The sequence below is a fragment of the Ranitomeya imitator genome, chromosome 5 (assembly GCF_032444005.1).
Source record: "Ranitomeya imitator isolate aRanImi1 chromosome 5, aRanImi1.pri, whole genome shotgun sequence".
Classification (NCBI taxonomy): domain Eukaryota; kingdom Metazoa; phylum Chordata; class Amphibia; order Anura; family Dendrobatidae; genus Ranitomeya; species Ranitomeya imitator.
The window spans coordinates 276,844,595-276,868,603 of record NC_091286.1 but is presented as its reverse complement, the minus strand read 5'-3'; the positions used below and the strand labels follow the sequence as shown (position 1 = coordinate 276,868,603).

The 24,009-nt window shown below is 41.6% G+C and overlaps 1 protein-coding gene across 1 annotated transcript in view; it reads left to right on the top strand.

Moving 5' to 3' along the window:
- Window positions 1-3,490: 3,490 nt before the first annotated feature.
- GPRC6A (G protein-coupled receptor class C group 6 member A) overlaps window positions 3,491-24,009 on the top strand; it is a 59,634-nt gene continuing 39,115 nt past the window's right edge. The window contains exon 1 of the mRNA XM_069767976.1: window positions 3,491-3,788. Within this exon, the coding sequence (XP_069624077.1) occupies window positions 3,492-3,788 (297 nt within the window). The 5' untranslated portion in view covers window position 3,491. The remainder of the gene's footprint in view (window positions 3,789-24,009) is intronic.

Sequence of the window (24,009 nt, the reverse complement as noted above, 5' to 3'; positions counted from 1 at the left end):
TCAAAGTGTCTCTTTGGAGTCCAGAAGATTTCTTTCTTGGGGTATATTTTTTCCCCTTCTACTATTGAGATGGATCCCGTCAAGGTTCAGGCTATTTGTGACTGGACGCAGCCTACATCTCTTAAGAGTCTACAGAAGTTCTTGGGCTTTGCTAATTTCTATCGTCGTTTTATAACTAATTTTTCTAGTGTTGTTAAGCCTTTGACGGATTTGACTAAGAAGGGTGCTGATGTTGCTAATTGGTCTCCTGCGGCTGTGGAGGCCTTTCAGGAACTTAAGCGCCGGTTTTCTTCTGCTCCTGTGTTGCGTCAGCCAGATGTTTCGCTCCCTTTTCAGGTTGAGGTTGATGCTTCCGAGATTGGAGCGGGGGCGGTTTTGTCACAGAGAAGCTCCGATGGCTCAGCGATGAAGCCATGCGCATTTTTTTCTAGAAAGTTTTCGCCGGCTGAGCGGAATTATGATGTTGGTAATCGGGAACTTTTGGCCATGAAGTGGGCATTTGAGGAGTGGCGTCATTGGCTAGAGGGTGCTAGACATCGTGTGGTGGTCTTGACTGATCACAAAAATTTGATTTACCTTGAGTCTGCCAGGCGTCTGAATCCTAGACAGGCTCGTTGGTCACTGTTTTTCTCTCGTTTCAATTTTGTGGTTTCATACCTGCCAGGTTCAAAGAATGTGAAGGCGGATGCTCATTCTAGGAGTTTTGTGCCTGACTCCCTTGGAAATTCTGAGCCCTCTGGTATCCTTAGGGATGGGGTGATTTTGTCTGCTGTCTCCCCAGACTTGCGACGTGCTTTGCAGGAGTTTCAGGCGGGTAAACCTGATCGTTGTCCGCCTGAGAGACTGTTTGTTCCGGATAATTGGACCAGTAGAGTCATCTCCGAGGTCCATTCTTCTGCGTTGGCAGGTCATCCTGGAATATTTGGTACTAGAGACTTGGTGGCCAGGTCTTTTTGGTGGCCTTCCTTGTCGAGGGATGTGCGTTCTTTTGTGCAGTCTTGTGAGGTTTGTGCTCGGGCTAAGCCTTGCTGTTCTCGGGCCAGTGGATTGTTGTCACCTTTGCCTATCCCGAAGAGGCCTTGGACGCACATTTCCATGGACTTTATTTCGGATCTCCCTGTCTCTCAAAAAATGTCCGTCATCTGGGTTGTGTGTGATCGCTTTTCTAAAATGGTTCATCTGGTACCCTTGCCTAAGTTACCTTCCTCCTCTGAGTTGGTCCCTCTGTTTTTTCAGAATGTGGTTCGTTTGCATGGGATTCCTGAGAACATCGTTTCTGACAGGGGATCCCAGTTTGTGTCTAGATTTTGGCGGACGTTCTGTGCTAAGATGGGCATTGATTTGTCCTTTTCGTCTGCATTCCATCCTCAGACGAATGGCCAGACTGAACGAACTAATCAGACCTTGGAAACTTATTTAAGGTGTTTTGTTTCTGCTGATCAGGATGACTGGGTTACCTTTTTGCCGCTGGCCGAGTTTGCCCTTAATAATCGGGCTAGTTCTGCTACCTTGGTTTCTCCTTTCTTTTGTAATTCGGGGTTTCATCCTCGTTTTTCCTCTGGTCAGGTGGAACCTTCTGATTGTCCTGGAGTGGACATGGTGGTGGATAGGTTGCATCGGATTTGGAGTCATGTGGTGGACAATTTGAAGTTGTCCCAGGAGAAGGCTCCGCAGTTTGCTAATCGCCGTCGCCGCGTGGGTCCTCGACTTCTTGTTGGGGACTTGGTGTGGTTGTCTTCTCGTTTTGTTCCTATGAAGGTCTCTTCTCCTAAGTTCAAGCCTCGGTTCATCGGTCCCTATAGGATCTTGGAAATTCTTAACCCTGTGTCGTTTCGTTTGGATCTCCCGGCATCGTTTGCTATTCATAATGTGTTCCATCGGTCGTTGTTGCGGAAGTATGAGGTACCTGTTGTTCCTTCGCTTGAGCCTCCTGCTCCAGTGCTGGTGGAGGGAGAATTGGAGTATGTTGTGGAGAAGATCTTGGATTCTCGTGTTTCCAGACGGAAACTCCAGTATTTGGTCAAGTGGAAGGGTTATGGTCAGGAGGATAATTCTTGGGTGGTTGCCTCGGATGTTCATGCTGATGATTTGGTTCGCGCTTTTCATAGGGCTCATCCTGGTCGCCCTGGTGGTTCTCGTGAGGGTTCGGTGACCCCTCCTCAAGGGGGGGTACTGTTGTGAGTTCTGTTTTTGGGCTCCCTCTGGTGGTTACTGATGGTACTGGGTGACTTGTCTTTCCTGGGTCTCTGGGTTCCACCTGTTCCATCAGGATATGGGAGTTTCCTATTTAACCTGGCTTTGCTGGCATTTCCTCGCCGGTTATCAATGTATCCAGTGTGTCTTGTTACCTCTGCTCCCTGCTCCTAGAACCTTCTAGTCAAGCTAAGTTTGGATTTTCCTGTTTTGGTGTTTTGCTTTATTTGGTTTTTAGTCCAGCCTGCAGATATGTGATTCTTTGCTGCTGGTTGCTCTAGTGGGCTGAAATTGCTCCTCATGTACCATGAGTTGGCACATGAGTTCAAGTAATTTCAGGATGGTTTTTTGAAGGGTTTTTCGCTGACCGCGCAGTTCACTTTTGTATCCTCTGCTATCTAGCTTTAGCGGGCCTCATTTTGCTGAAACTGTTTTCATACTGCGTATGTGCTTTCCTCTCATTTCACCGTCATTATATGTGGGGGGCTGCTATTTCTGTGGGGAATTTCTCTGGAGGCAAGAGAGGTCTGTGTTTCTCCTAATAGGGGAAGTTAGATCTTCGGCTGGAGCGAAACGTCTAGGATCATCGTAGGCACGTTCCCCGGCTACTTTTATTTGTGTGTTAGGTTCAGGGTCGCGGTCAGCTCAGGTTCCATCGCCCTAGAGCTTGTTTGTATCTGTGCTTGTCCTTAAGTGATCCCCTGCCATTGGGATCATGACAGGCCGCGCTTAGTAACCCAATGTTTACCCTGGTTACCAGCGTAAAAGTAAAAAAAACAACCACTAGATACTTACCTACCGCTGTCTGTCCCCGGCGCTCAGCTTCTCTGCACTCCTCCTGCTCTGGCTGTGAGCGTCGGTCAGCCAGAAAGCAGAGCGGTGACGTCACCGCTCTGCTTTCCAGCCGCTGTGCTCACAGTCAGTGCAGGAGGAGTGCAGAGAAGCAGAGCGCCGGGGACAGACAGCGGTAGGTAAGTATGTAGTGGTTGTTTTTTTTTACTTTTAGGATGGTAACCATGGTAAACATCGGGTTAGTAAGCGCGGCCCTGCGCTTAGTAACCCGATGTTTACCCTGGTTACCCGGGGACCTCGGGATCGTTGGTCGCTGGAGAGCTGTCTGTGTGACAGCTCTCCAGCAACCAAACAGCGACGCTGCAGCGATCGACATCGTTGTCGGTATCGCTGCAGCGTCGCTGAGTGTGAAGGTACCTTAAGCCACATCTTCTACACTTATTTTGGTCATGCAATGATCACATGCAATTGATTTTACATTTTTTTTCTATTTTTACAGATTTGATATGCAAGGATTCTTACAATTACTCTCGATGGCTCACGCTATAGAGATGGTAAATAACGTATCACTGATACCTGGGATAAAACTTGGATATGAAATTTATGACACTTGCTCAGAAACTACATTGGCCATGTCAGCAGCATTACGTTTCCTGTCTACATACAACACTTCTGTGGAGCAGCTGGCGTTCAAATGTAATTACTCTGATTATATGCCCAAGGTAAAAGCCGTCATTGGAGATAGCTATTCGGAAGTTTCAATTGCAGTTGCAAGGTTGCTGAATACTCAACTTATCCCACAGGTAAAGATTCGACCATTATGTCTTATGTTTGAGATTTTTACTATGTATTTCATAGTGAGCATGCTGATGAGAACCAAACCCATAGATATCAAAAAGTTAGTTTTGACCGTTTTGCCTCTAAAGCTTTTTTCACACTCTTTGCCCTTACATGGGGCTTTACTTTTTCTTTCCGCATTGACTTCCCTCGTCACTAGAAGCCTTTCATTCTTTAACCAGTCTCTTAATGTAATAATAATAATAATAATCTTTATTTTTATATAGCGCTAACATATTCCGGAGCGCTTTACAGTTTACATACATTATCATCACTGTCCCCGATGGTGCTCACAATCTAAATTCCCTATCAGTATGTCTTTGGAATGTAGCCTTCTCTCTAGAGATTCGGGGAGTCTCAAAAATCCCTTCCTCTTTGACTGCAGCTCTACCCTGCTTCCAAATTATGGTCTGCCCAATCTTCTTCACTGTGTTCTTCACATCTTCTGTGTTACCCTTGAGTGGTGCACCTTCCTTTCAATACTTATAGTTTGCAGTTCCTACCAACTAGCATAGACTTAAAACTTGTCTGGGGCCATGATCACCTTTTGGAAAGGTGTTAATAGAAAGTAAGACTGTTAAAATATCACCCAAATGGTACTGCCACACCGCATTTGCATAATTATAGCTTACTGAGCAAATAAATAATAGAACCATGAAACCTCCAAATGGCATCATTACCAAAGTATGATGCACTGTAAATTTACAATAAGAAAGTATATTGGCAGATTTCGTTTTTGTTCATTATATAGGTATAAATTAATATGTTTCAAATTTTATGAAGCAACTTCTTTGACAAAAAAAGTTCCGCTATACAATTGGTGTTTTTTCAGCATGAGCATTTACAGGTCCTTCTCAAAAAATTAGCATATAGTGTTAAATTTCATTATTTACCATAATGTAATGATTACAATTAAACTTTCATATATTATAAATTCATTATCCACCAACTGAAATGTGTCAGGTCTTTTATTGTTTTAATACTGATGATTTTGGCATACAACTCCTGATAACCCAAAAAACCTGTCTCAATAAATTAGCATATTTCACCCATCCAATCAAATAAAAGTGTTTTTTAATAACAAACAAAAAAACCATCAAATAATAATGTTCAGTTATGCACTCAGTACTTGGTCGGGAATCCTTTGGCAGAAATGACTGCTTCAATGCGGCGTGGCATGGAGGCAATCAGCCTGTGACACTGCTGAGATGTTATGGAGGCCCAGGATGCTTCAATAGCGGCCTTAAGCTCATCCAGAGTGTTGGGTCTTGCGTCTCTCAACTTTCTCTTCACAATATCCCACAGATTCTCTATGGGGTTCAGGTCAGGAGAGTTGGCAGGCCAATTGAGCACAGTAATACCATGGTCAGTAAACCATTTACCAGTGGTTTTGGCACTGTGAGCAGGTGCCAGGTCGTGCTGAAAAATGAAATCTTCATCTCCATAAAGCATTTCAGCCGATGGAAGCATGAAGTGCTCCAAAATCTCCCGATAGCTAGCTGCATTGACCCTGCCCTTGATGAAACACAGTGGACCAACACCAGCAGCTGACATGGCACCCCACACCATCACTGACTGTGGGTACTTGACACTGGACTTCAGGCATTTTGGCATTTCCTTCTCCCCAGTCTTCCTCCAGACTCTGGCACCTTGATTTCCGAATGACATGCAAAATTTGCTTTCATCAGAAAAAAGTACTTGGGACCACTTAGCAACAGTCCAGTGCTGCTTCTCTGTAGCCCAGGTCAGGCGCCTCTGCCGCTGTTTATGGTTCAAAAGTGGCTTTCCCTGGGGAATGCGGCACCTGTAGCCCATTTCCTGCACACGCCTGTGCACGGTGGTTCTGGATGTTTCCACACCAGACTCAGTCCACTGCTTCCTCAGGTTCCCCAAGGTCTGGAATCGGTCCTTCTCCACAATCTTCCTCAGGGTCCGGTCTCCTCTTCTCGTTGTACAGCGTTTTCTGCCACATTATTTCCTTCCAACAGACTTACCATTGAGGTGCCTTGATACAGCACTCTCGGAACAGCCTATTTGTTGAGAAATTTCTTTCTGGGTCTTACCCTCTTGCTTGAGGGTGTCAATGATGGCCTTCTTGACATCTGTCAGGTCGCTAGTCTTACCCATGATGGGGGTTTTGAGTAATGAACCAGGCAGGGAGTTTATAAAAGCCTCAGGTATCTTTTGCATGTGTTTAGAGTTAATTAGTTGATTCAGAAGATTAGGGTAATAGGTCGTTTAGAGAACCTTTTCTTGATATGCTAATTTATTGAGACAGGTTTTTTGGGTTATCAGGAGTTGTATGCCAAAATCATCAGTATTAAAACAATAAAAGACCTGACAAATTTCAGTTGGTGGATAATGAATCTATAATATATGAAAGTTTAATTGTAATCATTACATTTTGGTAAATAATGAAATTTAACACTATATGCTAATTTTTTGAGAAGGACCTGTATTTCTTCAATGCCAATTGAGATTAAGGGCTCCCTCACACTGTCGTGTAATATGGAGGAGCGCAATTTGATAAAACATCGCATTGCATTCTGACCAATGTTATTAAATGAGTCAGTGCTCATCTGTGAATTTTTCCTCCTCTCAAATCGGACTAAGAAAAAAATTGCAATATGCTGTGATTGGATATGAGCATCGGATTTCGCTCGTCAATGCAAGTCAATGGGTGCGATAAAAAAATCAGACAACACACAGACAGTACTTGAGCTGTATGATTTTTACGCACATATCTCAAAGGAAATTAGACATTATATCAGCCAAGTACATTAAATTCACAGCCCGATCCATCAGAATAGAATGGATAGATGTCCTGTAAATATTAAATGTCACAAGCCCCCTACATATAATAAACTAGCACCCTTTAGTGCCTTTCATGTGGCACTAAAGGATGTTTAGCCTTATTTAATCAAATAAATAATAAAAAAAAATTGGGTCCCCCTTATTTTTGATAACAAGTCAAGGTAAATCAGACAGCTAGGGGCTTACATTAACAGGCTGGGAAGGTCAGCTGGCATCAAGCCCAGGGGCTAGTAATGGAGAGGCGTCTATCAGATATCCCCATTACTAACCCAGTAAGTTAAAAGAAAAAAATACATATACAAAAATTTCATTTTAAAAAGCACCCTTCAACTCTAGCCTGGTTTCACGAATTTATTAAAAAAAAATATCTAGTGCAGGGATTCTGACATACTCCACTGAAACCAAAGTTGTCCATAAATGGGAACCCGAAAGACATAAAAAGAGAGGTGAAGAAATATAAAGAAGTAAAAAACACTTCCTCACTCACGAATTTGTAATTCATGGCGTTCCCATGTCATCCACCGATTCTGTAGTGCAACCTATGGAGCGTCGTTCTGAGACTGACTCCTCATAGGTCCCTCACGGTGATGTCTTACGAACGATGACATTACTGAGTTACTGATGTTATCGCTCGTGAGACCTTGTCCCTTGTGAACATGGATTTCTCCAGAATCCATGAATCTTTTTATGGTATTATTTACTGTAGATGGTATGATATTCAAAGTTTTTGTAATTTTACTTGGAGGATTATTTTTCTGAAATTGTTCCACCAATTTATACATACAGTAGGTGCTCGTATATTGGTGAACCTCTGACCATCTTTGCTTCTGAGATATTCTGCCAATCTCTCATGCTCTGTACAATCATGCTGATTAGGTAAAATAAAATTTCATTAGTACCAGTTACTCTTCCAGCTTATTTATTTTAACCCTGTCCCACTTATTTAGATGTGTAGCTGCCATTAATTTCTAAACAACTTTTTTTAATTCAGATATATGTTCTCTCTTCTGTTGTAAATAAAATATGGTTATAAGAGATTTCCTTCATTGTATTTTTGTTTTCTTTACATTTTACAAAGCGTCCCAAACTTTTTTGGAATTGTGGCTACATATACAGCCATATGATAAATCCAATATTGGTGGAGGTGGATTGCTCTAAAATGTATCAAAATGAAAAGTTCCAATGCTTTTGCCCATTTAGACATTTGGTCTAGACAGTTCTGTAATATTACACAGTTTAGCTTAGTTTTTATTATTCTACAAAAGTTCTGTCATTAGTAAAAACTGACGCTTCACTCTCAATCCCATGCAAAGGGTTACATTAATAAAGAGAATAAAAAGAATTGTAACTAACTCTGATCCCTGCATTACCCCACTGTTGACTTTATCCCATTTAGAGAATGTACCCTTTTACAATGACTCTTTGTTTCTAGAAATAAGTGAACCCAAACTTAAAAGTTCAGGGTTTGTTCCAGACATTTAGTGTTCAGTGCTAAACGCTGAACACAGACTTCCCCCAGAAGTCCATTGCAATGTTTAGAGTTATGGGGGAAGTCAATTGAAGACAGAGATTTTCCAGCTCAAACGTTTGGGTTCCATTGTTTTCAATAGGGTTCATGTTCCGGTACATTTCTGGTACCCCAACCGAACTTTGGAAAAAGTTTGGGTTGTGTACCAGAACCCGAACTTTAATGGGTGCTCTCACCCCTATTGTTTCCTGTTGATTAGCCAATTACTTTACCCACCTGCATATACAGCTCTGGCAAAAATTAAGAGACCACTGCACAGTTTTATAAAAATCAGCTTCTCTACATGTCTGACAGCCATTCCATTCCAGTGTCAGTTGAATTCCATCCAGAGTACACCTCATTCTTCTTAATGTGCTTCGGATTAGGTCATCACCTGAACCAAATCTTATTTAATGAAGGAAAGTATGAAAAACACTGCTGAGGCATTCACAATCGTCTTGTAATAGGACAAGCTGGATGGCAAAACAAGTGCTAGTAATATACCAAAAGTAATAGGAATGAAAAAATAACTTATGCCATGCCAAAGGAGTTGAAAAGAAAAGTCTTGAGTGAGGAAAAGAAAGGCTCAATTCTGGCTTTACTAGCAGAGGGACACAGTGAGCATCATGTTGCCTCCATCCTTAAAATTTCTAAGATGGCAGTCAATTACAACAAGGTCAAGTAGCAGAAATTTGGAACAACAAAGCTACAGACTGGCAGAGGGCGAAAACGACTATCCACTGACCAGGATGACCATCATCTTATCCAAATGTCACTCAGGAACCGCAGGATGACATCAAGTGACCTACAAAAGGAATGGCAAATGTCAGCTGGGGTGAAATGCATGGCAAGAACAGTTCGTAACAGGCTCCTAGACGCAGGAAAAAAAGGCTTTCATCAATGAGAAGCAAAGGAGAGCCAGGCTGAAATTTGCCAAAGACTATAAGAATTGGACCATAGAGGACTGGAGTAAGGTAATCTTCTCTGAGTCTAATTTTCAGCTTTGCCCAGCACCTGGTTGTCTAATGGATAGACGGAGACCTGGAGAGGTGTACAAGACGCAGTGTCTTGCACCCACTGTGAAATTTTGTGGGGGATCAGTGATGATCTGGGAATGCTTCAGCAAGGCTGGAATTGGGCAGCTTCATCTTTGTGAAGGACGTATGAATCAAGCCGCATTCAAGGTTATCCTGGAAAAGCAGTTCATTCCTTCTGCTCAGGCAATGTTCCCCAACTCCAACTAGGTTTTCCAGCAGGACAATGCACCATGCCACACAGCTACTGTAGGTCAACCAAAGTGTGGAAGAAGGACCAACAAATCCCTGTCATGGCCAGCCCAATCTCCAGACCTTAACCCCATTGAAAACCTCTGAAATGTAATCAACAGGAAGATGGATAGTCACGAGCCATCAAACAAAGAATTGCTTAAATTTTTTTACCAGGAGAGGCATAAGGTCACACAAAAGTAGTGTAAAAGACTGATGGAAAGCATGCCAAGATGCATGAAAGCTGTGTTTAAAAGTCGTAGTTATTCCACAAAATATTGATTTCTGAACTTTTCCTCAGTTAAAACATTAGTATTGTTGTTTCTAAATAATTATGAACTTGTTTTTTTTGCATTATTTAAGGTCTGCACGCAATGTATTTTTTTTTATTTTGACCATTTCTCATTTTCAGAAAGTAAATACAAAATTTATTTCTTGGGACTTCAGAGACATGTTATCAGAAGTTTATAGAATAAAAGAACAATTTACATTTTACTCAAAAATATACTTATAAAGAGAAAAATTAGACAAACTGAAAATTTTGCAGTGTTATCTTAATTTTTGCCAAAGCTGTTGTTCCCCTTAGTCCCTGCTTTTGGAGCTTCAGTATATGGCCAGGGTCACACTTGCCAGTGTGATGCAAGAAACTCGAATGTGTCTCTTGCTTCAATACCTTCAACTGCCACTCAGGACCGGAGCGTGTAGCTGCATGTATTTCTATGCAGTGGCACACTCCGGTCCCAAATGCCGGCGGCAGCGCTGGGTATTGATGCGTGAGTTTCTTGCATCACAATAGCCTATGGCTGTTATGTGGTACAGTATCAAATAAGACCACCCACCTTAACAACTTCCAGATTCAAGCTTACTTCCTCATAGAAACCCAACATGTTAGTTAGACAAGACTTATTCTTCATGAATCCATGCTGGATATAAGTTAGTATATTATTATTATCAACAATATATTTCTACAGGTCATCTCTTATAATGCCCTTAAAACTTTTGCACACCACTAATGTCAGGCTTTCAGGACAGAAGTAACATTTTCTTATAAATTGGTACCAGGTGAGTCATCATTCCAATCCTGTGGTACCAACCCTCTTACAAGAGAGTCTAAGAATATAAGATACAGTGGTCTATTAATTACTGAACTCAATTCCCTCAGTATCCATGGATACTAAGGGAATTGAAAAGAAAAGAAAAACTGAAATATCACATGGTTTTAAGTACTCAGACCCTTCGCTCAGACACTCATATTTAAGACACAACTGTGACCATTCTTGACTGGCCCAGCCAGAGCCCTGACCTAAACCCAATTGAGCATCTCTGGAGAGACCTGAAAATGGCTGTCCACCGACGTTCACCATCCAACCTGATGGAACTGGAGAGGATCTGCAAGAAAGAATGGCAGAGGATCCCCAAATCCAGGTGTGAAAAACGTGTTGCATCATTCCCAAGAAGACTCATGGCTGTACTAGCTCAAAAGGGTGCTTCTACTCAATACTGAGCAAAGGGTCTGAGTACTTATGACCATGTGATATTTCAGTTTTTCTTTTTTAATAAGTTTGTAAAAATTACTACATTTCTGCTTTATTTTCAAACAGGTTGGTTTGCAGAATGTACATTAATTAGAAAAAAAATTAACTTTTTTTAATTTACCAAATGGCTTCAATGAAAATTTAAAGGGGTCTGAATACTTTCCTTATTCACCATATGGCACTTTATCTATTACCTAATCTGTAGTAGTGCAATAGGAGTTACTTTACATTGTCAGCACTGTGCATGTCATGTCTTCCCCTTTGATGTGGGCTCCGGCGCTGAGCCCACATCAAAGCTGGGACATGTCAGCTGTTTTGTACAACTGACATGTGCTCGCAATAGCGTCGGGTGGAATCGAGATCCACTCACTGCTATTAATTAGTTAAATGCCGCTGTCAAACTCTGACATCGGCATTTAACAAGCGCTTCCAGCCATCGGGCCGGAAATGCACGCACCGCTGACCCCCGTCACGTGATCGTGGGTCGTCGGTGCATTGGCATAACAACCAGAGGTGTCCTGAAGATCTCTATGGTTGTTGATGCCAGATTCCTGTAAGCACCACCCTGTGGTCGGCGCTCATAGCAATCCAGTAAATCTACTACATAGGAGCGATCTGAGCATTGCTCCTATGTAGCAGAGCTGATGAGGCTATGCCAGCTTCTAGCCTCCGATGAGGCTATTGAAGCATGGCAAAAGTTAAAAAAATAGTTTAAAAAAATAGTTTAAAAATATATGAAAGTTTAAATCACTCCCCTTTCGCCCCATTCAAAATAAAACAATAAAAAATAAAATCAAACCTACACATATTTGGTATCGCCACATTCAGAATCGCCCGATCTATCAATAAAAAAAGAATTAACCTGATCGCTAAATGGCGTAGTGAGAAAAAAAACTAAAAACGCCAGAATTATATAATGACCTGGAGAATCATAATGGCAGGTCAGTTTTAGCATTTAGTGAAGCTAGCAAAAAAGCCAAACAAAAAACAAGTGTGGGATTGCACTTTTTTTGCAATTTCACAGCACTTGGAATTTTTTTTCCTGATTTCCAATACAGGACATGGTAAAACAAATGATGTCGTTCATAAGTACGAATCGTCCCGCAAAAAACAAGCCCTCACATGGCCATATTGACCGAAAAATAAAAAACAACTCCTGTTCTGACAGATTTGAGCTACTCTTTTATTACATGAACACCTATTCCTTTGAATACATACCAAGTGATACAACATTTCCCCTGTCATGGTTCTGAAAGGAAAAATGCCTTGCAGACCTCAGCATTTTCTGGCCCATTTAGCAGTTTTTTTCTTTAATGAGACAACTTTTTTAACCCCTTCATGCAGCAGCCCTTTTTCGTTTTTGCACTTTCGCTTCTCAGAGCAATAACTTTTTTATTTGTCCATCAATATGGCCATGTGAGGGCTTGTTTTTTGCAGAACAAGTTTAACTTTTGAAAGACACCATTGGTTTTACCGTGTCGTGTATTAGAAAATGAGAAATAAATTCCAAGTGTGGTGAGATTGCAAAAAAGTGCAATCCCACACTTGTTTTTGTTTGGCTTTTTTACTAGGTTCACTAAATGCTAAAACTGACCTGTCATTATGATTCCCCAGGTCATTACAAGTTCATAGACACCAAATATGTCTAGGTTCTTTCTTATTTAAGTGGAGAGAAAAAAATCCAAACTTTGTTAAAAAAAAATAAAATTTGTGTCATTTTCCAATACCCATAGCGTCTCTACTTCTCGTGACCTAGGGTCGGTTGAGGGCTTATTTTTTGCGCGCCGAGCTGATCTTTTTAATTATACCATTTTGGTGCAGATACATGGCCTCACAAGGCCCATTCATACAATAAATTAGACTCGACAAACCATTAGTGGAAAGAAATGGCCGTGTTATTTATTTTTGAGTTACTTGAAAATTCCATAAAATACATTTTTTAATCTTCAAATTTAACTCTTCAAATAACCAAAGTTTAACCATCATCATCACAACCAATCCACCCATAAGGGCGATTTTCCTCGCAAAATAAATTACACGACAAAGGAGACCGAAATAAAAAAGGGGAGGGTGGGCGGGATCTTCAGTTCCTCAGGATATGTGAAGACTGAGGAGAAAATTCAAATACTGGGCTTTTTATAGCCCACAAAAAGACCGCCAAAACCAGCTGTCCAATTAGGAGCTGTTGCTAAGCCAGTCAGAAATCTTCTAGCAACAGCTCCAACCGCTTCTGGCACGAGACAGCCAAAGCTTACCCAATATATAAATAATTCCACAACCTTAACAATTAATTTCAATAAATTTCCTTCCTGGCCTGTGAAGCCATGAGACCCCCCCTATAATTTCAATATTATGGGCGGGGGAGGGCTGACATGGCCTCACAAGGCCCATTCATACAATAAATTAGACTCGACAAACCATTAGTGGAAAGAAATGGCCGTGTTATTTATTTTTGAGTTACTTGAAAATTCCATAAAATACATTTTTTAATCTTCAAATTTAACTCTTCAAATAACCAAAGTTTAACCATCATCATCACAACCAATCCACCCATAAGGGCGATTTCCCACACGCCAGGATTCAAAGAAGCCTGGCCCCCCCACTACCACACAGCCATCTTTCCACCATCGTTTGAAGATTTAAGTTAAAAATATCTAAACCTATATCCGAAAGGTGAACTAAATCACGCCTGTAAAAACCTGGCAAAAAACCTTCCAAGTCTTCATGCCTGAAGGAAAACCCGTTAATTATTGGGAGAAATTTTGACATCGCACGGTTGACCCTTTTCCGAATCTTTTCTAAAAAGGAAAGTTCCAAATTCTTCCATAATAACCTAGGAATGATCTCGGAAAAAACAAACTGGGAAAGAGGAGAAAACTGCTTAAAATAAACCAAATCTGATCTCAACAGAGCTAACAATTCCAAAGTCTTGGTTTTTCCGAGATCATTCCCACCCAGATGAAATATTACTAAATCGGGAGAGGGAAATTTATAAAAACATTTATTAAACTCTAACGAAAGATTAAACCAAGACATTCCTCTGACGCTATGCCAGAAAACTTGAACACAATCCTGGCTGAAAGAAAGGTTTTCAGAATAGGAACGTTGCTTAGCCCTCTTCTGAGCCCAAAACACATAGGAATGTCCTACGATCCAAACAACCTTGCAACCTGAAATAGAATCAAAATCAGTTATCATATAAATCATGTCTCACATAAAGCTTGAATCTACCCGATTCCCATCTACCCATACGCATAATCTGAGAATCTTGCACACCGGCTCTAGCCGCCTCCGTTGCCGCTCCTATACGAAAGGAATGAGAGGTAAATCTCAAATGATCTTTGTTTAATAGCCGTAAACACTTTTTTAATACTGCATTAAATTGAAAAATAGTCGCTGGAATGCCATCCGAATGAATAAACAAAGGCCCCGAAGAATTAGGCCTAACCCGCAACCAGTTTCTGAGATAAGAAACTGGGCAAAAAACTTTTTCTGGAATAGAATCGATTTTTAATCTGAAGCCTCGGCCTAATTGATCTGTTTTCGATCTTCTTATAAATAAAATTAAATGAGAATCGAAAAGAGAAACATCAGAAACCATAAGACCCGAGAAAACATCCTTTTTAGCAGAAACTAATTCCCCGACCCGAAGAGCTCCAAAAAACGCTAAGGAAAAGGCAGAGGAAAATAAAGAGGACTCAAAAGAATTACTACAAACATTTGCAAGAGATAGACAAAGGTCATTTAACAGCGGGAGGGAAATAGGGCGCCTAGAGTCCGGCTTGAAGTTGATTCTCTTAAACCCCTTCAAAAATTGCTTGATAGGGAATAGCCCGGTTAACGGAACCCTACCAAACAATTTCAAAAAGAACGACACCCCCGCCAAGGATTTTGCGACTGCTGAATATGACAATCCTTTGCTACAAAGAAATTCCGCAAACTTCAAACCAGAAATGGGACTAGACACATTAAAATCAAAATCATTCAACCTACAAAAATTTATCCACTGTTGCCATGCGGCTGAATAATCAGCCCATGATCGGGCCGACAATGAATTCTCAATAAACTGTGGAATTAACTCAGAATTATGTCCCAAAGTTCCTGTGGGCAAGGCGTTGGATCCGGATCTGCAGAAGGTACCTGTTGGCGAAAAATTTCCCGTTGTTGACAGCACAAAGAATCCGTAACTGCTTGCAGACCACTTACACCTGACTTGGCTCTCAGCCAAATATTCAAATTTAAACAAAGCAGAACTAACTGCCTTAGAATTCTCATAGCCCATAAATTTTTTGAAGCAAGTGTGTTAATCCCGAGAATGACGCCTTTATTATTGGACAGGATCAGAATTCTGTTATCCCTCATCTGGTGACCCCACAGGTAAAGATCTAAATAAATTGAAAACAATTCCAAGACCATAGAATTACCAACTACGCCATTTCGGAACCAAGAATCAGGCCATTTTTTAGATATCCAATGAGGAGAACACAAAACACCGAGACCTAAATCAGAATTGCAAGAAAAAGAAAAATTAAGCGCCTCTGCTGAAACAAAAGCAGATTGCCAACAGGATTTGCCATTGTAACTCGCCAAAAAGGCCTGCCAAATCTTGGCGTCCTCTTTCAAATCCAATGAGACTCTGATATGAGATTCAGCAGAAGAAACTCCAATGGTGGAATTATAAAGTCGCCTAGAAAAAATCCTGCCCATCGGGATCACCCTTAATGCAAAGTTCAAAAGTCCAAGCAGAGATTGCATGTCTTTCAGAGTCACCTTTCTGCTAGACAAGAATTTATTCAAGCAATTGCTCAATTTCGAAATTTTCTCTAGTGGCAGTCTACACTCCATCTTAACCGAATCAAGGGTTATGCCCAAAAATTCGATAACATTCGTAGGTAAGCAGGTTTTATCATGAGCCAACGGGACTCCGAATTTATCGCACAAGGATACAAAACTGTGTAGAGTATCCAAACAAGAGTCAGAAGACGGAGGACCGATAAAAAGGAAATCGTCTAAGTAATGTAGAATTCCAACGTTCTGACAACTGGATTCCAAAACCCAATGGAGAAAAGAAGAGAAACTTTCAAAGTAAAAGCAGGATAGGGAAAAACCCATGGGTAAACACATATCAAAGAAAAATTGATCTTCGAAGTGAAAACCTAAAGAGTTAAAGCCGGAAGGATTAACCGGAAGCAACCTAAAAGCCGATTTAATGTCAGATTTTGACATTAATGAAAACCTACCGAATTTCCTCAAAATGTCAATAGCCGAATCGAACGAAGAATAAGAAACCGAACAAAGGGATTTATCCACTTCATCATTTAATGAGGAACCCGACGGGTATGATAGATGATGAATCATGCGAAAACTACCTACTTCTTTCTTGGGTACAATACCGAGAGGAGAAATCCGAAAATTAACAAATGGTGGAGAAGAAAAGGGGCCCGCAATTCTACCCAGGCCCAATTCTTCCAAGATTTTTTGCCTAGCTACATCCCGATGCAGATATAAAGATGCCAAATTCTTAACTACAACACAACCTGGGCCTTTAAACTGCGGAACTTCAAACCCATAACAAAAACCCTTAAACAGTAAACTACTGCTCGCTTGGTTTGGGTAAATGCTTAACCACCATAGCATTTCTGATAGTTTCACCGGAGTCTGTGCTCTTTGAAACTTGCTCTCTGGTAGATGACTGAGTCGATTGTTTACGAAAACACTTAAACATGGGGTGTGAGTTCCCGCAAAATGAGCATTCATGCCGAAACCTGCATGAAATACCCCATTTGCATGATGACTCATTAAATGAAAAACATACCCCTTTTCTCGGGAAGTTAGAAACTGGCTGTCTATTAGCATACTGTCGTTGTGGGAGCATCAAATTAATCCATAAACCCACGTCCTTAACACCCCATGAGATGTCGGGATGAACTGCCAATTTCTGCCTAAAGGCTTCGTCGTAATGGAGCCACGCAACGCCTCCAAAATTGTGAAAAGCTTCCAGAATAATGTCTATATGTTGGAACAGCTTATTACACAGGCTGGGAGATTTCTCCCCCAATACTGCTGCGTAAATTGAAAAAGCCTGTAGCCAATTATTAAAAGACTTTCCTGCACCGCGTTTAAGATCGTCCTCAGATTTAGCGTCCTTGTCGGACCTAATAGCATTGTCTTTGCGGGGAAGCAAAGAAAATATATCGACATAATTATTATTCCAAATGAGCTCTTTCACTGAAGAGCTCAAGTGGAATCCAAGGGGCGTAATATCACAAGTCAAAGCCTCCTTGTATGGATTCTGCTGCGCTGGATTAGCCTCTGCAATAGTGGACGGGGCAATTGTGACCCCACAAGCATCACCCAAAGATTCAGCTAACACACTCTTAATCATATCCCTAAGCTGGTTAGGATGCACAGACAGGGGCACATTGCTTATCTCACCCCCTCTGGAAGATCCTCCTCTGGTCATCTGCTCTGACGGCAAGGAAACGCTCGAGCTCAGCATTGAAGGCGAGCACAGCTGCGGATTCTGCGGCGCTGACACGGTCGGTTCTTCATCCGATTCTTCAAGCTGCAAACTGCTCGTGGACACTGTCTTCTGAGGGCCGGCAACGCCCACTGAAGAAGCCGCCGCAACCCGGCGGGATGATGCTGCCACAGCGCTTTTACGGCTGCTGGCAACAGGGGACCTGCCGACGGCTTGTGACATCGATGGCGCCGCTTGATAATGGCGCTGGCAATCTCGTACCGGGCTTTGGGACTTGCTAGTAGATGGGCGTCGCGTCTTCTTGCGCACATCCGGTGCGCGGCCACTGGGACATGGAGGCGGAAGGGGCGGTAATACCGACCTCTGTGGTGTCTTCCTCCTTGAACGTCTAGCCGGATTCTCCGTCGCGCACGGCTCCTGCACTAACGGTTGAACCGAAGCGCTCTGCATAGCAGCGGGAGGAACGGGGTCAGAAGCAGCAGGTAAGGATTCAGCGGCCAAGCAGCTCTTCAGCCAGTCCACTCCGTCTTCTCTGCTGGCTCTCGATAGGAGTTGCTGAAATAGGTCTTCCATCCTTAAAGCCATATCTTCAGTTCCTCAGGATATGTGAAGACTGAGGAGAAAATTCAAATACTGGGCTTTTTATAGCCCACAAAAAGACCGCCAAAACCAGCTGTCCAATTAGGAGCTGTTGTTAAGCCAGTCAGAAATCTTCTAGCAACAGCTCCAACCGCTTCTGGCACGAGACAGCCAAAGCTTACCCAATATATAAATAATTCCACAACCTTAACAATTAATTTCAATAAATTTCCTTCCTGGCCTGTGAAGCCATGAGACCCCCCCTATAATTTCAATATTATGGGCGGGGGAGGGCTAACAATCTTTTAATCGTCCGTTATTGCATTTTAATGCAATGTTGTGGCAACCAAAAAAAAAGTAATTCTGGCATTTTGACTTTTTCCCACTACTCCATTTAGTGATCAGGTTAATCTTTTTTTTATTGATAGATTAGATGATTCTGAATGTGTCGATACCAAATAGATGTATGTATTTTTTATTGTTTTATTTTGAAAGGGGCAAAAGGGGGTGATTTGAACGTTTATATATTTTTTTTAGATTTTTATATTTTTAAAAACATTTTTTTTACTTTTGGCATGCCTCAATAGTCTCCATGAGAGACTAGAAGCTGCCATAACTCGATTGACTCAGCTACATACAGGCGATGATCAGATCACCTGTATATAGCATAATTACTCACTTGCTATGATCGCCAACCACCAGGCAGCGCTCACATCAAGCCTGCAGTGACAACCATAGAGGTCTCCTGGAGACCTCTGGTTGTCATTCTAACCCACAGATGACCCCCGATCACATAACGGAGGTCACCGGTGGTCGGATTTCCGGCACGATTGCTGAAAGCGCATGTTAAATGCTGCTGTCAGCATTTGACAGCAGCATTTAACGGGTTAGTAGCTGCGGGTGGATTGCAATTCCACCCACGGCTGTTCCAGGCACATGTCAGCTGTTCAAAACAGCTGAAATGTGCCAGGAAAGATGTGGGCTCACTGCGGGAGCCCACATCAAGGGGAGAGAGTCTCACATCGGCATACTATTACACCCAATGTCGGAAAGGGGTTAAAGGTCAACTATATTTTATGTCAGTGATAAAAGATTTCAATAACTTTATTCATTAAATGCATTGTGTGTTTACTTAGGTTCTCTTTGTGTTATATTACATAGCAATATATCAATTACATATCAATATCAATATTAACTTTGCTTAAATAATGCTATTCATTGTAAGAGATAAAGAACAAAAGACACCTTGGAGACTAATATTGGCAAATATTATTTCTCAGCACAGTATAGAACAGCTCAACCAGAATTAATCTGATACATGTGTATGTTACAGAAAAATAGGCTGTGAGCTAAAAATGAAAATTGTTTCCTGGAATATATCAAAACCTTACTGCTTAGTTTTGTCTTGCCCTAGTTAGATCTTTGAAATAAAAGGACTTTAAAAATGACCTTTCACCGCATTTTATGTTCTAAGCTGGCAACATCATGATAAAGTAGCTGAAGATCTAAATAAAACATATTGTATATTTTTTTCATTTCTCTTTCTGTTGTGGAGATCTTAAATTTAAAATTTACAGTTGAAACCAGAAGTTTACATACACTATATAAAAAGACACATATGCATGTTTTTCTCAATATCTGACATGAAATCAGAATAAATGTTTCCCATTTCAGGTTAATTAGGATTACCATAATTATTCATATTTGCCAAATGAAAGATTAATGAGAGAGAGAATGTTTTAAGGCATTTTTATTACTTACTGCAAAGTTAAAAGTTTACATACATTTCATTAGTATTTGGTTCCATCGCTGTCAGTAGTTTAACAGAGTTGGTGCAGTGCGATAGATTGGCGGCGACCACAGAAAGTTCATCATAAACAGTCATTACTTTCAGACTCACGTACAGGAGTGATATCCTCCAGATCGCAGCCAGGTTTCCACAAATACAGTTCGTATTCAAAACCTGTTTACGTGGACAATGGCACCGTCGTGTCTCTTAGGTGCGTCAGCCACCTTGATGTCCCTGGCTCTGTGTTCGCTCCCCACAGACCTGGGTTGCATATAGCCTCCTGCTCTGCAGCTTGCAAACTCCAAACTCTGCCACCCCCAAGGTCAAACTGACAAATGGAATTGTGGCCATGGAGCCACTTTATAAATAAGTGGAGAGAGGGATTCGCCCCACTACTAAACCTGCAAATCCCTCTAAAAATAAAAGCCCTGGATGGGTTTTCCTAAAAATCTGACTGGGTCAACTACTTGGACCCAATCCACTCTTCCTTTTATTTTGCCTTGTGATTCACAGGTGTTCTGCTGTGAATACAAGGAGCTCCAGTGGGTTTAATAAGACCCTGTCCACATCCTGGGGGACACATATCAACCCACGCATATGATCCCCCTCACTACCTCACACCGTCTTACAGAGAAGTAAAAGATCATGCCCTTAGAGAAGGTCAAAACCAGAGATATTTGTGTAACTATTTGACTCTTGATTAACCAGGACACAGAGATCTCACTGCTGAAAATTACTGTGCAGGGAAAGGGGAGCACAGCGGTGTGTCATTACAAACAGCCTTGTATGTATCTCAGGTATCGGAGGTAAAAATGTGCTGTTATTGGGAATTGATGCAAAGTGCTATGTGACAAGGGCCGATCGTACACTACAGGTCTCCTCTCACAACATGACTGTGCTCCATAGGTTAGAAGGGGTTTGTGGATAATCTCCACGCTGCCAACAGAATTTAAAACCTATATCCCAGTGTAGTAAAATGATTGGTTTATTTCAACGCATTTCGAAGTACAAGTCTACTTCTTCAGGAAAGGCAAATGTTATACATGTGTTTTCCTGAAGAAGAAGTAGACTTGTTGAAATAAACCAATAATTTTACTACACTTGGATATATGTTTTAAATCCTGTTGGCAGCGCGGAGTTTATCCACAAACCCCTTCTAACCTATGGATGTATGATGGTTACTGGCTGACCCGTGGATCTGCTGCAGCTGATTTTGCAATATATGCTGTTTTTTCAGATTAAACAGGTGAGCTTAATCTGAGTGTAAAACTCACTATATTTCTCTGATAAGACCCTATTTTGCGTTGATCTCTCCTACAATTTTATTTGAGCATGACAGTGCTGTGAGATGAGAGCTGTTATATATAGCACAGCCACATAGTACATAGCACAGCCACGTAGTATATAGCAGCCACGTAGTATATAACACAGCCCACATAATATATAGCACAGCCCACGTAATATATAGCACAGCCCACGTAGTATATAACACAGGCCACGTAGTATATAACACAGGCCATGCAGTATATAACACTGTTCACGTAGTATATAGCAGCCAGGCAGTATATCACACAGCCCACGTAATATATAGCACAGCCTACGTAGTTTATAACACAGCCCACGTAGTATATAACACAGGCCACGCAGTATATAACAGCCCACGCAGTATATAACAGAGCCCATGTAGTATATAGCCCTGGGGATCACGTCCATTTTCCACCTCGTGATTCTTGCCCACCCCTTCAAAAAAAAAATGTTTTATTTTTATGTTATCAATAAAGAGGTAACTTTTTATACTTTACACTATCGACTCTTGTATTTGTTTTTTTTGTCCTTTGTATGTATTCCATTCTATGTGTACGCTTAGGTCAGGCAAAAAAAAATAAAAAATTAGGCACAATTCCTCAATAGCAATGCATAGGATTAGCAATATTTTTTAGGAAATGTTGGAAGGAATTGTACAAAGCTGGTATTCTTTTTAAAGGTGGTGCAACGGTTTAAAGGTCAACTACATTTCATGTCAGTGATAAAATATTTCGATAACTTTATTCATTAAACGCATTGTGTGTTTACTTAGGTTCTCTTTGTGTTATATTACATATCAATATTAACTTTGCTTAAAGAACAGACTAATATTGGCAAATAGGGTTGAGCGAAACGGGTCGTTCATTTTCATAAGTCGCCGACTTTTGGCAAAGTCGGGTTTCATGAAACCCGACCCGATCCCTGTGTGGGGTGAGCCATGCGGTACGCGACTTTCACGCCAAAGTTGCATTTCAATGACGTGAAAAGCACCATTTCTCAGCCAATGAAGGTGGATGCAGAGTGTGGGCAGCGTGATGACATAGGTCCTGGTCCACACCATCTTAGAGAAGGGCATTGCAGTGATTGGCTTGCTGTCTGCGGCGTCACAGGGGCTATAAAGGGGCGTTCCCGTCGACCGCCATCTTACTGCTGCTGATCTGAGCATAGGGAGAGGTTGCTGCCGCTTTGTCAGAAGCAGCGATAGCGTTAGGCAGGGTCCATTAACCCCGAAACCGCTTGTGCTGTAGCGATTTCCAATGTCCAACACCACCTTTTGTTTGCAGGGACAGTGGAGGCTACATTTTTTGTCCTCAGCGCTGTAGCTCATTGGGCTGCCCTAGAAGGCTCCCTGATAGCTGCATTGCTGTTTGTACATGGCTGTGCAAACCAACTGCTTTTTTCAAAGCACAAATCCTGTTGTTCCTTCCTTTCTGCACAGCCATCTTGTTTGTTTGTCCACACTTTTGATTTAATTTGTGCAGCAGTCCACTCCTTGTTATTGCTGCCTGCCATACCTTGATGAGATTACTGCAGGGAGATAGTAATTGTAGGACAGTTCCTTTTTTTTTTTTTTTTTAATTCTCCCTGAAAAATATAAATAGTGGGAGATTAATATTGGCATTTGTGCTTGAGTGCCAGTTGTGTGTGCCATCTCTCTCAAATTGTGGGGCACAGAAAGCCTAGTGTCTAAAACTGTTTTTTTTTTTTTTTTTTAAATTCTCCCTGAAAAAAAAAAATAGTGGGAGATTAATATTGGCATTTGTGTTGTGAATTCCGCTCTTGGCCTCCCTTCGGTGGTTGTAAGTAGCATTTTTGTGAGTCCTGCTCTTGGGCTCCCTCCTGTGGTTTTGAGTGGTATGGCTGCTTCTTGTATTTAGCTTCAGCAGCTGTTTTCACTGATCGTCTTTCTGGCTCGGCTATATTATTCTGGCCTTATCCCTCATTCAATGCCAGTTGTCAATTGTTCCTGCCTGGAGTCATTGCTCTTAGGATTTTCCTGACACTCTGACCAGTTCAGCAAAAGCTAAGTCCTTGCTTGTCCTTTTGCAGTTCACTTGTTGTGGACTTTGTTGTTCAGCACTTTCTATGTTTTGTTCATTTGTCCAGCTTATCAGTATGGATCTATTCAGCTAGGCTGGAAGCTCTGGGCAGCAGAGTTTGCCCTCCACACCTTTAGTCAGGTGTGGAGATTTTTGCATTCCTCTGCGGTGGACTTTTTCTAGTTTTTATTACTGACCGCACAGCGTTCTGTCCTGTACTATTTCTATCTAGCTAGAAGTGGCCTCCTGTGCTTAATCTTTTTTCATACTTCGTATGTCATTTCCTTCTCCTCTCACAGTCATTACTTGTGGGGGGCTTATCTATCCTTTGGGGATTTTCTCTGAGGCAAGATAGTTTTCCTGCTTCTATCTTTAGGGGTAGTTAGCTCTTAGGCTGTGACGAGATGCCTAGGCAGAGTTAGGAGCATTCCACGGCTACTTCTAGTGTTGTGTCGAGCTTAGGGACTGCGGTCAGTATAGTTACCACCTGCTCAGAGTTAGTCGCATGTCGCTCCTTAATCACCAGACCATAACAGTACAACTCGCCAAAAATGAGCTGAATGCATCTCAAAAGATGGAAAAGAAAAAGAGTTCTGAGCAATTTTTTTTCTTTAGTTTGTTTTGTCTTTTTCCTTCCTCTTATCTCTGGGTGATTCAGGATTTGGATGCAGGCATGGATGTTCAGGGGTTGTTTTCTCGTGTGGATCAGCTTGCTGCAAGAGTACAGAGTATTCAAGATTATGTTGTTCAGACTCCGGCCTTAGAGCCTAGAATTCCTACTCCGGATTTGTTTTACGGGGGATAAATCTAAGTTTTTGAACTTTAAAAATAACTGCAAATTGTTTTTTGCTCTGAAACCCCGTTCCTCTGGTG